General features: G+C 50.1%; 1 protein-coding gene across 2 annotated transcripts in view; it reads right to left on the bottom strand.

Moving 5' to 3' along the window:
* GABBR1 (gamma-aminobutyric acid type B receptor subunit 1) overlaps positions 1-14865 on the bottom strand; it is a 308383-nt gene that overhangs the window by 125309 nt on the left and 168209 nt on the right. The window contains exons 20-24 of one of the 2 annotated variants that reach the window (XR_008329165.1): positions 12288-12381; positions 9983-10110; positions 7561-7689; positions 5480-5623; positions 1559-2417 (exon numbers count right to left, since the gene is read on the bottom strand). Coding sequence is in view for 1 of the 2 variants with exons in the window: in XM_053378896.1 (XP_053234871.1) it covers positions 2172-2417; positions 5480-5623; positions 7561-7689; positions 9983-10110; positions 12288-12381 (741 nt within the window). In the remaining variant the exon portion in view is untranslated. Of the gene's footprint in view, positions 1-365; positions 2418-5479; positions 5624-7560; positions 7690-9982; positions 10111-12287; positions 12382-14865 lie in introns of those variants that run through there. The other variant, XM_053378896.1, reaches the window with a different exon arrangement.

Raw genomic sequence — 14865 nt, 5'->3', positions numbered from 1 at the left:
ACCGTTTTCAGAGCCAATTTGGAAGCAGCCTCGCCGCCTTTGAATCCAAGCGCACCTTCCTTCTCCTGGAGCTGGGCTCTGAAAGAAAACGAGTTCTGCAAGTTTGCAGCAGCAGCAACAGCCGGTTGTGGCTGGTGCAGATTGGCTGGCCCCTCCGATGTCACCGAGAAACCTTCTCCGCCCAGTCACCAGAGCAGCTTTGTGCTGTCCATTCAAGAAATTAAAGCACACTAATTTAGTGAATGGATAATTCATCTGCCTCTTACGAGCACCACCACCGCTACCTAAAGCTGGTGCAAGAAGAGAAAGCTGGAGCACAGGTTGGGGAAACTGCTTCATTCACAGATGACACGAGAGCCCAAATCTCATATTGTATTATTTTACTGAAGAACATCTGCACACTGGATGGGGACACCTGGCAGGCACCTAGACTTCCCTTCTCTCCCCCACTCCCCTTGGCAGCACCCACTGCTCCCACCCACATCTGTTGGGACAATAAAGTGCTCAGATTGGAAAAGTGTGGGGAGAAACAGGTGCTGACGCATGCATGCTTGCTTGCACACACACACATACACACAAGTTACTGGTCGAAAGGGAGCTGCTGACCCACATTTCCCTAATATTCACCAGCATCCTGCTCAGCTCTTACCCTCACTGTGGCTTCAGATCCTACATTCCTGGTGGGGTGAGAGATGAAGGCATTTGTGGCGAGTCTGGCAGAGAGTGCAATGCAGGCAGCAATCTCGTAGGCAGAGCTCAGAGTTGGCAAGCACACTGGAGATGCCTCTGCCCACCCCATGCGCCGAAGAGCGACGCTTCCCTATGAACTTTGTTACAAGAGAACTGGCAAGGTGTTCGTGTCTTCAGTGGCTGACAGCTGCCTCTGAAAAGGAAGCAACCTGGTTGGGTTTCAGGCTTCTTACACAGTCTCTGGATGTACCCCTGGGTGTCTGGATAGGAGCTTCTCCCTGTTTAACAAGTGCATTCTGCAACTGAGAATGCGCAGGAATGCTGCAACTTCCACCGCCCTACAAGCTGACTGCACTTGATCCCCACCTCCTTAACTTATGCCTTCAGTCTTAACACGCGCAGATGGGACTAGGTTGCAGTTGCGCACAATCCTGCGCTCATATACGCAAGCATCAAGGGAGGTCAAAATGAGGTTCGATGGCCTTGTGCAATGTGGCTTAGAAGTGCAACCACAGGAGGAATGAATGTGTGCGTGTGTGTGTGTGTGTGTGTGTGTCTGTGTTTCTAGTTCCCAACACAAACAGCCACAATCAGACTGGGCAGGGGGCCTAGTCTGACCATTTCAATGCCAAATGACATACGAAACCAATCTGTCGCAATCTAACTGCGTGGAACTGTTCGGGGTTTGCACAGTACAAAAACGCTTTGGCCGAGTTGTGCAACAGGTTGGCTTGGCCCACAAGTAAACGGATTATCCCTTTTAATACTGTTCATACAGGTGGACTGTCCCAGAGCTACAGTGGCTACCTTCTCTAGACAACCAGCTGCGCCCGGAAGTGATATGCTTGTGGGAAGCAAGGAGGGAAACGCACTGGTAACTGCAAGCACAACTGTCAATTGCTATGCTGTAGTTGAACCGTACTTAGATTGGGGCTTCTGTAGGCTGCAGCAGCCAGATAGCCAAATAGCTGCACGGGAACAGACACTGCAGGATGTAATTGTTCAGAGTCTTGAGAGATTTACACACACACACACACACACACACACACCCCAACCACAAAGAGCCACAGAACCCTTATTTCTGCCTGATGCCTGATGCACACCCATCTTTCCAGAGAGGCACACTTGTCAAGTCACCAAGTGTGCATGTGCATTTGGGGAGGGGAGGGGCAAAACGGCGGTGTCCCCTGCAATCCGCTACTTCTAAAACAAGTCTCCATAGAGTTGGCACCTGGATTCCAGGTTCAAGGGGCACAGGCAGGTGGACGGACACAAAGGTATTTTACAAAAACCAGAGGTTATGATTTCTCTTCTTCCCTCCCCCCTTAGAAAACGAACGAAAGAACTCTGAGCAAACTCCCCAGCCGGCTGTACAAGTCCCTACCCACTGGTTTCGTGAGCCTCTGCCCCGACCTGCCTTGGCTGCGCCGGCGCCACCCGCCCTCCTCCCCTTCTCCGTGTCGCTTGCCCAGGAAAAAGTGTCACTTGTAGAGCAGGTGAACGCGGCTGCCATCGCAGTTGTTTCGCCCCAGCTTATCGGCCTGCTCGGCCACCAGGCAGCGGACGAGAGGGAGGCTGGGCTGGTAGAGGTTTGGGGCGGTGGCTGCTGAGGCCGAGGCCGAGTTGTTGAAGTGGTTGTCGGCGGCACAGTTGGAGGAGTGCCGCCGGGACCGGAGCTGCTGCCGCTCTTTCAGCTGCTGCTGGAGCTCAGAGACTCGTTCTTCCTTCTGTTGGGTAAAAGAAAATAGAAAAAAGGTAAAGGACCCCTGGACGGTTACCGTATTTTTCGCTCCATAAGATGCACCAGACCATAAGGCGCAAAACAAGAAAAAATTATTCTGAATCCCAGAAGCCAGAACAGCAAGAGGGATCTGGCTTCTGGGATACCATGTGGCTGTTCTGTCTTCTGGGATAACTGCGCCAAGCCTCTTCAGGGCAGCGGGATGAAGGCTCCCCCTGCTAGAGAGGGAGAACTGCGCAGCGCCCCTTCAGCGAAGCTGGAGAAGGAACAGAAGGAGTCCCTGAAGGACAGGACAGGCGCATCCCCGAAGGGGTGCTGCACAGTTCTCCCTCTCTGTGCAGGGTCTTCTTCTGTTCCTCCTCCCGCTTCGCTGAACGGGCGTTGCGCAGCTCTCCCTCTCTGCGCAGCACCATTCGCTCCATAAGACGCACTCACATTTCCCCTTACCTTTTAGGAGGAAAAAAGTGCGACTTATGGAGCGAAAAATACGGTAAGTCCAGTCAAAGGCGACTATGGAGTTGCGGCGCTCATCTCGCTTTCAGGCTGAGGGAGCTGGCATTTGTCCACAGACAGCTTTCCAGGTCATGTGGCCAGCAGGACTAAACCGCTTTTGGCGCAACGGAACACTGTGACAGAAGCCAGAGCGCACAGAGATGCTGTTTACCTTCCTGCCACAGCAATACCTATTTATCTACTTGCACTGGCATGCTTTTGAACTGCTAGGTTGGCAGGAGCTGGGGCAGAGCAACGGGAGCTCACTCTGTCGTGGGGATTCGAACCGCTGACCTTCTGACTGGCAAGCCCAAGAGGCTCAGTGGTTTAGACCACAGTGCCACCCACAACCCTTATTGTTGGGGGGGGGCAAGGAGGGGAAGCGGGTGGCTGCAAGTGACTTAGAAGCATGAAAGGTGTATATCTCAATACCCCCAGGGCTTCCTCTCTTTCTCCAGGACTCCGCGTTCATAATATGAGGCCGTTCTTTGTGTGCCTCCTCTGTGTGAGGTCCAGAGGGTGGCAAGACGAGAACGGGGCCTTTTCTGTGGTGGCTCTCCCATTGTGGAATGCTCTCCCCAGGGAGGTCCGTCTGGAGCCTTCATTACATATCTTTAGGCACCAGGCGAAAATGTTCCTCTTCAGCCAGGCCTTGGGCTGATTAATATTTTACAGCCTTTTAAATGTGTTTGTGGGGAGGGAGGGGGGCTGTTTTGTTGTTTTTGTTTTAATAACAAAAACAACTGCCATCAGCCCCAGCCAGCAGGGGCAATGGTCAGGGATGAGGGGATTTATTTTTTTAATATTGTAGCATCCGGAGGGCCGCAGGTTGTCCACCCCTGTACGTTTCCCCTTCGCAAACAGACCCAGGAAGTAATTAACAGTAGGCCCTAAGGTTGCCTGGCAACCAAATCAGGCCTCGTTCCCTTGACTAGCTGAGTCGTACCATATTTATTGGTATATTTGGTTTACTCAGATCGTACGCCAAGTACTTTGAACGCTTAAGGAAGAGTTATAGGAACAGTAAACATCGTAACACCGCCTTGTGTGCCCTGAGGGTGAGATCATGCCAAGTCATACTCAAGAGTAGACCCACTGGTTATAACAGGTCTACTCTGAGTAGCTGTCATCACTCCTTATAGTACATTTGATGGCTTCATGGTGTGTGGCTTTATGTTTTATTGTATTTAATCTGATTTTAACTGTCGATGTACTATATCCTGGGACTTTTCACGGCAGAGCGGGTTTATCAACAAAAGCCAAAGAAAAAAATTCACTGGTTTGAGGTTTTCTTTCTGTTTTGTTTCAAAACATCTTCCCACCCCAACCCCCCATCTTATATGTGTATTTAGAAATGTAGGGGGAAATCGAAATGCTGTGTGCAATTCTGGCCCCCTCTCCTTAAAAAAAGAAACTGTGGAGTTGTAAAAGATTTCAAGTGCAACCAAGAGGGTGGAGCAACTGCCCTATGGGAAAATATTAAAACATTTCATAGAATCTTAAGAGTTAAAAGGGACCCCGAGAGTCATCCTAGTCCAGGAGCCAGCAAACTTTTTCAGCCGTGGGCCGGTCCACCGTCCCTCAGACCTTGTGGGGGGCCGGACTATATTTTGAAAATAAATCAATAAATGAATTCCTATGCCCCACAAATAACCCAGAGATGCATTTTAAAGAAAAGCACACCTTCTACTCATGTAAAAACACCAGGCAGGCCCCATGAACAACCCGGAGATGCATTTTAAATAAAAGGACACATTCTACTCATGTAAAAACATGCTGATTCCTGGACCGTCCGTGAGCCAGATTTAGAAGGCGATTGGGCCGGATCCGGCCCCCGGGCCTTAGGTTGCCTACCCATGTCCTAGTCCAACCCCTTGCAATGCAGGAATCTCAGCCAAAGCATCCATGACAGATGGCCCTCCAAGCTCTGGTTAAAAACCTCCAGGGAAGGAGAGGCCGCCACCTCCAGAGGGAGACTGTTCCATTTGCAGCTTTTTAGCTTAGAGGAATGATGTGCAGCGGGTGACATGACCGAAATGTATAAAATTACACATGCCATGGAGAAAGTGGATCGGGAAAAGCTTTTCTCCCCCTCTCATGGCATTAGAACTTGAGGATATTCAACATAGCTGAACGTTGGAAAATTCCAGGCAGATAAAAGAAAGGACTCGGTCATGCACCACACAGTTAAACTATGGAACTCACTGCCACAAGAGGCAGTGGCAGCTGCTGACTCGGACAGCTTTAAAAGAGGATTGGGCAAATGCATGGAGGAGAGGATTACTGATGGGTTACCTATGTTCTACCTCCACTGTCAGAGCCACTGTTATCAGTTGCTGGAAACCCCAGGAGGAGAGAGGGCTGTTGTGCCCAGATCCTGCTGACAGGCTGGCTGGCCACTGTGAGAACAGGATGGCCGGACTCGATGGGCGAGATCCAGCAGGGTTCTTCTTGTGTTCCAGAAGAGACAAGCCACCAGTGGCAGGAAGCACAGGGCAAGGGGGCGCGGAGACACACACACCCAACTTCACTGGAAAAAGTCACACCCTGCCTCACCTCTGCGATGATCTTCTCCAGTTCGCGGTTCTCCTTCTCCAGCATCCGCGACTTCTCCTCCTCGTTGTTGTTGGTGGACGAGCCCGTCTTCATGGTGTCCTGCTGCTCTGACTGCCACTCTCCCCGAGTGATGAGGCGCCGCATCTGAAAGAACAGGCCACACACAAGCACATGGGGCTCAGCCGTACCACTGCACCTCAGCGTCAAGGAAGGAGAAGACGGAGCCTGGCAGCAGGAAGGGGAAACTCTGGTGTTGGGCCAAAAGTGCCAACCTCAGGTCTGAAAGCAGAGGAATTTTTTCAGGGGGAGGTTGGAGAGATTCCTAAAAATGTGGAAGGGGGGGCACATGGGGGCCAAACGCTTCTCTATCTGGGCCTTGGGACTCTCCCCAAGCCCCATCCCTCACTGGGTTGTTGCTGTTGTTTTGGTTTTGTAAAACTCCCAAGCAACACTAGGCAAGTCTGCTATATACCGTATTTTTCGCTCTATCAGACACACCAGACCACAAGACGCACCTAGTTTTTGGAGCAGGAAAACAAGGAAAAAAATATTCTGAATCTCAGAAGCCAGAACAGCAAGAGGGATCGCTGCGCAGTGAAAGCAGCAATCCCTCTTGCTGTTCTGGCTTCTGGGATAGCTGTGCAGCCAGCATTCGCTCCATAAGACGCACACACATTTCCCCTTACTTTTTAGGAGTGAAAAAGTGAGTCTTATAGAACAAAAAATACGGTATTTTGGGAAATTGTTCCTTCGCCATCTCTTAAGATTCATAACCAAATGCTGCATGACGGAGTTCCTGAGATGAAGGGGCAGATTTTCCCTCTACGCTTGGGCATCCTTTTGAGAAGCCTTTCCTGCTCCTTGCTCTCCCTTGGGTGCTTTTGCCTGGCTGGACTATGCCCTGTCATAATGCCTCTGGCCTGTCTGGATGGAGAGACGTGTGTAGAGGAAACCTCTGGCTTTTGCGTGGCTGGAATGCAGCCCACTGTACATAAAGGTAGCTTCATGCCAGTTTCTCCACCCGCTTGTTGCCATTGAACCTCACCCACCACGGCCACCCAGAAAGTTGCCCGTGAGAGAATGCAGCCAGCTCTCCTGAGTAAGATGCCAGCGTGGAAACTGGTTAAACTACTTCTGTTTCTGTGTCCCTGGATCTGTGGGAGGACTTGGTGAGATGCTAACAGGCATTAAGGTTGGGAATGGTGAAATTAAGGACTAAGGAAGTACAGGGAAATGTGAACAGCAAAATAGTCTGTTGCCGCTGCAAATCCCTTTATCCACGCCCCGGTGTAACCAGCAGTGGCACCAGGGGGGAAAAACTGGCATGAGGGGCACAGAAAGGACAAAGTGTATTTCTAGGTGGGCAAGCTAAGTCTCTGGGGGGGGGGGGAAGTAACAGTATACATTGGACGCTTGGGTTGTGAATGTGATCCCTGCAGGAGGCACATTCGCAACCCTCAGCGTTCACAACCCTCAGCGTCGCGTCTGCGCATGCGTGGGTTGCGACTCAGCTATTCTGCACATGCGCAAAGCGCCAAAACCTGGAAGTAACCTGTTCCAGTACTTCCAGGTTCGGCGTGGCGCGCAACCCGAAAACGCACAACCCGAAGCGTCTGTAACCCAAGGTAAGACTGTAGAGGCAGCAACCATTAATAGGCCAACACATGGGTCCTTTTTGACCCCAAAGGAGGAAGAATGGGCCCCCCATGCAAAATTGTCACTGCCTGTATGTTAGTGGGAGGGAGCTCCTTTTGGGGGAGCGCTTACCATCCCCCAGTCCCAGTCCCCGTCCCCCAGTGTCATCCATGAGTATAACCTCATCTTCATCTGTTTACTTGGAAGCAAATCACACTAATTTCAGTGGGGCTTACTAAGAAATAGACGTCTGTAGGTTCACAGACTTTATCTCACCACGTTATCCGTGCTTTACGTCAGGGACTGTAAATTATGGGGACTAGAAACTTGGCCCCTTTTTGGGTAAGTGAAACCTGAGATTCTTGGGCATGCGCTAAGTTCTGCTGCATAGCACGCTAGGAGCTAGTTGCTACCAATGCGCAGCTTGATCCTGGCTTGGTTGTTACCTTGGGCACAAAGAGCACAACCAGGGTGATGTAAGAGGAGAAGACAATGGCGAGGGAGGCAAAAGCGAAGGCTGCATCCTGTTGACTGCTCAGGATCATGGTGACCGGGGCAGTGATGAGACACAACACCTGCAGGAGGGAAGGATTAGAGACAGGGTCAGGGGGGCTGTGCAAGTCCGGAAAACACACACTGCAGCAGTCATTAGAAACGAGGGCATGCAGGAATATTTTATTCTGTATTGCAAAATTGACAACTGTGCTTTATAGTCCAATCTTGTCTGTATAGCTCAGGGCGGATAGGTAAAGGTAAAGGGACCCCTGACCATTAGGTCCAGTCGTGGCCGACTTGGGTTGCGGCGCTCATCTCGCTTTATTGGCCGAGGGAGCCAGCATACAGCTTCCGGGTCATGTGGCCAGCATGACTAAGCCACTTCTGGCGAATCAGAGCAGCGCACGGAAACGCCATTTACCTTCCCACCGGAGCGGTACCTGTTTATCTACTTGCATTTTGACGTGCTTTCAAACTTCTAGGTTGGCAGGAGCAGGGACCGAGCAACGGGAGCTCACCCCGTTGTGGGGATTCGAACCGCCGACCTTCTGATCGGCAAGTCCTAGGCTCTGTGGTTTAACCCACAGTGCCACCTGTGTCCCTCAGGGCGGATAATGGCACTGAATTCCCACAATGTGACAACAAGACTGCACAAAGGCAGGTGGCTGGCACCGCGGCGCTTTACACCAAAGACAGCAACTTGTTTGAGGCCACGTGAGGGTCATGGCTAGAGTGAACCCAGATGTTCCAAGGGCCTCCCAGTCACAGAATCAACATCTTTCCTTGCAAAGTGGAGGCCGGGCCTGGGGAAGCACAAAAATCACCTCTAACGCCCAAAGGAAAGACAGCTTGGCACCAGGGTACATAGGGATGCAGTATGCTGCCTTATACAGAGTCAGACTATTGGTCCATCAAGAAAGGTCGTAGCTACATCAGTGGTTTTCAAACATTCCCCCCTCTCATCCCACGGGCCACTTGGAAATTGCTGGGGACCTTGGAAGATCGCTTAATGATTTTGCTGCCTATTGTAACAATTCTAATGCACTGTGCTGGATGCTGTTTGACTTTTCATTGTATTTTCGTTGCCCCTTTTATGTTTTATATAATCCGCTTTGCTTCACTACAATCCGAATTCCACGGAAATCAAATTGTAACACGGCAAAATGCAATATATAAGAAATAGGAGGAGCGAAACAAATACAATTAAAGATCATGGCAAATGTTTAATGTGATGAATATGCCAATGCATATCCCAAGGCGGAATTAAGATTGCCGGAAGAAATATCAACAACCTCAGATATGCTGATGACACAACCTTGATGGCAGAAAGTAAGGAGGAATTAAAGAAACTTTTAATGAAGGTAAAAGAGGAGAGTGCAAATTATGGTCTGAAGCTCAACATCAAAAAAACCGAAGATCATAGGCACTGGTCCCATCACCTCCTGGCAAATAGAAGGGGACGAAATGGAGGCAGTGAGAGATTTTACTTTCTTGGGCTCCATGATCACTGCAGATGGTGACAGCAGTCACAAAATTCAAAGACGCCTGCTTCTTGGGAGAAAAGCAATGACAAACCTAGACAGCATCTTAAAAAGCAGAGACATCACCTTGCCAACAAAGGTCTGTATAGTTAAAGCCATGGTTTTCCCAGTGGTGATGAATGGAAGTGAGAGCTGAACCATAAAGAAGGCTGATTGCCGAAGAATTGATGCTTTTGAATTATGGTGCTGGAGGAGACTCTTGAGAGTCCCATGGACTGCAAGAAGATCAAACCTATCCATTCTGAAGCAAATCAGCCCTGAGTGTTCACTGGAAGGATAGATCCTGAAGATGAGGCTCCAATACTTTGGCCACCTAATGAGAAGAGAAGACTCCCTGGAAAAGACCCTGATGTTGGGAAAGATGGAGGGCACAAGGAGAAGGGGACTCGAAGCTACCAGCATGAGTTTGACCAAACTGTGGGGGGCAGTGGAAGACAGGAGTGCCTGGAGTGCTCTGGTCCATGGGGTCACGAAGAGTTGGACACTAAACGACTAAACAACAACAACATATGCCAACGCCTGACTTGAACCACAAATCCAGACAAGCCACGTGGACCAGTTTAGGACCCCTGGTCTATAATGACTGGTCACAGCTCTCCAGGGCAGACTGTAAACCAGCATGGCTCAAAATCAAGCATTTGCATGTAGGAACACACGGCAAAACTTTGCTCTTTCTCCCCAGAGGTTGTGGGGTCAGGAAGACTTGTTGCTCTCTCTCTCTCTTGACTGCAGTCCAGGTTTGATTTCCCTCTCTCAGAAAGCCCACTCAACAAGAGCATGAGTTTTTCAAGCTAGCCCAGTGGTCTGGACATGTTAGAGACAAGCGACTCACAGCCACATTGTAGATCGCCATGCCCACAGCGCGGTGGTCGTTGATCTTCTCCGTGGAGACTCCCTTTGTCTCATAGGCAAGGAATATGCCCAGAAGCAGCAGCAGCCCTTTGAAGCCATAGAAGATACCTGCAGACAGGGAGAGGGAAAAGAAGGGGTCAGCAGGGGCCTTCAAAGTGCTAATGGAGGAGAAGGGTGAAGGGAGAAGGGTGAAGAAGCAGGGGAAAGGCCACTGCAGTGGGTGGTGGAGACTCTGCACATGGTTCATTGCTGACTGATAGTCATACCCTTCATTTCTATGTGTTTCCATTATTTATACCCCTCTTTTCCTCCAAGAAGCTGAAGGTGGTTTGTAGGTGGTTCTGCTCCTCCTCCGTTGATTATCCTCACAACGACCTTGCAAGGTCGTTAGGCTGAGAATGAGCGACTGGCCCAAGGACACCCAGTGAGTTTCATTCATATATATATATATATATATATATATATATATATATATATATATATATAATTTTTATTGGAATTTTATTTACAACATAACATAACCCCCCAATACACAAACCACCCTCATTAAACGTGAACATAACATACAGTGAGCATAACATACAACAAAACAAACAACGATATAAAAGACTTCCTTTATCCTGTATCCTTATTTACTTCTTACAAACTGTTTCCTTTATGAATAATTATTAAGATTTTTCTAATTATAACTTAAATATCCACAAAGTCTCCTGCAGACATTAATCGAAACAAGTCCAGGTATGTATTTTAGGGCACTGTTTGTGAAGCATTCTCTGCATTTCCCCCATGCTTTTTGAAACTCTTGCCTAGTGTGATCTCTAATTGCCTCTCTAGCCAGTTCAATATACTCTAACAGTTGGTCACCCAGTGAGTTTCATGGCCGAGTGGGGATTTGAACCATGCAAGAGGAACGTCTGAGAGCACAAGCCATGAAACAGGAATTGTGTTGCAGGACTGGGAGAAAGAAGGAAGGATGGATCGCAGTATGTGTGGGACGGTGAACTGAGTTGTTTTGGGTCCTCTCCAGACATCCTTTTTAATTGCACATAATCTGTTCTTGTGTATCTTCAAAATAGACATGGTCCCTTTGCTGGAACAATAGGCTATAGAATAGTTTTGTACGTGAAGCTTGGCCACCATCAGCTTCCTGTTTTCTGAAGGCAGAAGTGCCGCTTTCTCCCTAGCATATATGGTGTTTAATAGCAAGCAGTTGGGTTCAAATCTGGTATTATAGCACCAATTCTGAAAGCCTTGTTTTCAGAAAGGAGGAATAGGTGGTCCATGGACATTACTATAACTAACTTTAAAAGAACCTTGTTCAAACTTACCACCAATTTGCCTAGTCTGGAGACAGTTCAGTGATAGCTCAGTCAGTTGAGCATGAGACTCTTAATCTCAGGGTTGGGGGTTTGAGCCCGAAGTCGGGCAAAAGATTGCAGGCGGTTGGACTTGATGACCCTCGTGGTCCCTTCCAGCCCTAGGATAATTATTTGGGTTCATGGTGCTGATGGGGTGGTTATACCCAATGTGCTTTTCAACACTCCGCCTGCCAAAGGTTTATGGGAAGTCATACTGCTCCATTTCCAACCAGTGCATGTCCTGCAGTTGGTGTGTCCCATCTATGGTGCGCTGTAATGTAAAAGTGTCCTTCCAGATGGGAAGAATGCAGTAACACTGTGGAAGCAGCAGAGATCCATTAAAGGTAAAGGGACTCCTGACCATTAGGTCCAGTCGTGGGCGACTCGGGGGTTGCGGCGCTCATCTCGCTTTATTGGCCGAGGAAGCCGGCATACAGCTTCCGGGTCATGTGGCCAGCATGACTAAGCTGCTTCTGGCGAACCAGAGCAGCACACGGAAACGCCGTTTACCTTCCCGCCAGAGTGGTACCTATTTATCTACTTGCACTTTGACGTGCTTTCAAACTGCTAGGTTGGCAGGAGCAGGGACCGAGCAACGGGAGCTCACCCTGTCGTGGGGATTCGAACCGCCGACCTTCTGATCAGCAAGTCCTAGGCTCTGTGGTTTAACCCACAGCGCCACCCACGTCCCCAGAGATCCATTCTAATGTACTATTATTGCACCGATGACATGTTGCAGAACACACACACACACACACAGAGAGACACACACAGACACACATCCCAGTCTGGCAAGGGCTCTACTAGTCCTAGGATGGGGAAACAGGTATTCCAGAGGACAGGAAGGAGGGCACAGGCATAGGGAAGAGGGGATGGGCAGAAGCTGGACAAAACCAGCCCCCCAGCAGCATGGCTGAAGAGGCTCACCCAGCCAAGTGTTCATCCTCTCCGAACTGCAGTGCTCCAGCTTAGGGAGGATCAGCACATCGATGTCACTCTTGGGCTCCTCTTTGGTGAATTCCTGCAGGGGACACAGGAAGGAAGGGTTTAATCACTGAGGAAGATGCGAAACACGAGTTAACAACGATGAGTCACAGTGCCAGCCATTTATTTGGCCTTGTGTAGGCCAAAGAGCGTGTGACGCCGGGCAGAGTCAGGCCTGCCCCAATCACATGCCCAGGAGCAGGCGGAGATGCGGTTCAAACTGGAGAACAGGGCATGTGGCAAATGTGTTTGAACTAGGCCCTCCTCATGCCTGCTGCCTGTCGCTGGGTTTATCTTTCAAACCACGGCCAGGGTTCCACCCTTCCATGTGCCCTTTCTGAGGCAGAAACGGTGGCAAGCTTTCAACACCTCTTGGAAGACCCATCTATTTAAGCAGACTTTCTTTGGCTTGTAGGATTTTATCCCAACGCTCTGTTTTATTACCTGTTGAAATTTGCCCAGATGTTTTACCAGCGGGTTCTCTGCTTTTATATGTTTGCTTACGGTGTTGTGTATACATCTTTCTTTTCTCTCTTAATGATCTGGGGTGGATCTACCATGTAACTAATGGAGCTTAAGCTTCAGGCCCTCTAATCCTGGAGGGGGCTCATAGAAGTGACTTCAGCCCACATCGCTTTAAAAAAATTGTGTGTAGTAGACCCCGTCTGAGTCGCACGCTGTGGGTTAAACCACAGAGCCTAGGGCTTGCCGATCAGAAGGTCGGCGGTTTGAATCCCCGCAACCGGGTGAGCTCCCGTTGCTTGGTCCCTGCTCCTGCCAACCTCGCAGTTCCAAAGCACATCAAAGTGCAAGTAGATAAATAAGTACTGCTCCGGCAGGAAGGTAAACAGCATTTCCGTGCGCTGCTCTGGTTCGCCAGAAGCGGCTTAGTCATGCTGGCCATATGACCCGGAAGCTGTACGCCAGCTCCCTCGGCCAATAAAGCAAGATGAGCGCAGCAACCCCAGAGTCGGCCACGACTGGACCTAATGGTCAGGGGCCCCTTTACCTTCCTTTAACTTTATTTCAACATCCTCAAAGTTTGAGACTCCATAGCACAGATGCTGTAAATGTTTTTGTAAACGACCTCACGGAAGAAGATAACAGTGGTTACCTAGTTTGAGCTTCAAGGCCTCCAAAATATAGGTCCGCTCCTAGATTTCATTGCGTTTTATGTTTAAAATCCCTTATGGATTTTGTATATTAAGCAGCAGGTAAATGGGGATGATGAATGAATGAAAAATTACTCTGCACGCAGACCATGCGGATAAATGTGGCACCGGGGTTGACTGCCATTCACTCATATCCCTTTAGTACTGTAAACTGCAGACCCTGATTTACAAATGATGGGGGGCAGAGTGGCTGCTTTGAGTTTGGCCGGCCACTGCAGAAGAACTGTACCTCAAGGGTTGAGCACCTGCTTTGCATGCAGAAGGCCCCAGGATCAAACTCTGGCATCTTCAGGTACAATTGGGAATGTCCCCTGTCTGAAATCCAGTCCATTGCAGTGACTGATGCCCATTGGTAGGGCAGAAGGCAGGGAGGCCAACAGTAGGTGGCGCTAGAGCCAATGATATGCCAAATCCCAGTCCCTGACTGGATGCAAGACGGCAGGCTGGTGGGACCCGACTGAAAGCAGACTGAGGTTGAGGAGGGACAGGGAGCCAGTTCCCCCAAAGCACCAGCCTCTACTGTAGCCATCTGAGCTAGACGGATTGTGATGGCCTGGGAATCGGATTCAGAGGCTGAACCTGAGGAATCCCAGCCTGTACAGGAGTCCCGCCTCCAGGGCTGGCTGACCCGGGGCTGGGGCTTGAACCTGAAGGGCCCTCACCTGTGCTGGATCCTCAGGAGCAGACACCAGCTGAATCCGCTCTGGCTCCAGAGGTGATTGAGGACCCATTGCCTGCAGGTGTGCCTCTCTCAGCCCTGTCAGGGGAAGGTGAGGTTGCCTCTGGGTCCAGTAACCCTCCAGCCTCTCCGGAGCTGCAGAGGCTCAGGGCAGAGAGGTGGAGGGAACTAAGTTCTATCAGGAGGAGTGCTCGCCTCCAGGCCAGGAGAGGCGGGTCACCTGTGGACCGGGGCCGCCCTAGGCCTCAGAGGAGATAAAGGCCAGCCAGCCCAGTCCCAGGTTGCGGGAGCAACATCATTGGTAACCTGTTCCTGCCGGCACCCTGACCTGCTCTCCTGCCAGAGTTCCTGACCATGCCCGACTCCTCGCTTTGGACCTCGCTTCGCCCGTGATGGACAGCCTCATACCCTCAACCTAGAACTGGACTTAGACCACGCCGCACGGTAACCCCCCCTCCCAGGACCATCACACGGATGAATAGTCTGACTCACTCAAAGCCAGGTTCCTATCTCTTGTCTCATGCTAGTTGCAACACAGGTGATATTATTAATGTTCAGGCATCTCTATCTGACCGAGAACCACATGCCAACGTGATGCAAGAGAGACTCCTTGAACAAAAGAAACTCGCCAGTAATTAATCACTTATCTGTCAAAGGACAGAGGTTTGCA

Source organism: Podarcis raffonei, chromosome 2, assembly GCF_027172205.1.
Source record: "Podarcis raffonei isolate rPodRaf1 chromosome 2, rPodRaf1.pri, whole genome shotgun sequence".
Lineage (NCBI taxonomy): Eukaryota > Metazoa > Chordata > Lepidosauria > Squamata > Lacertidae > Podarcis > Podarcis raffonei.
This window is presented reverse-complemented; position numbering and strand designations above follow the sequence as displayed.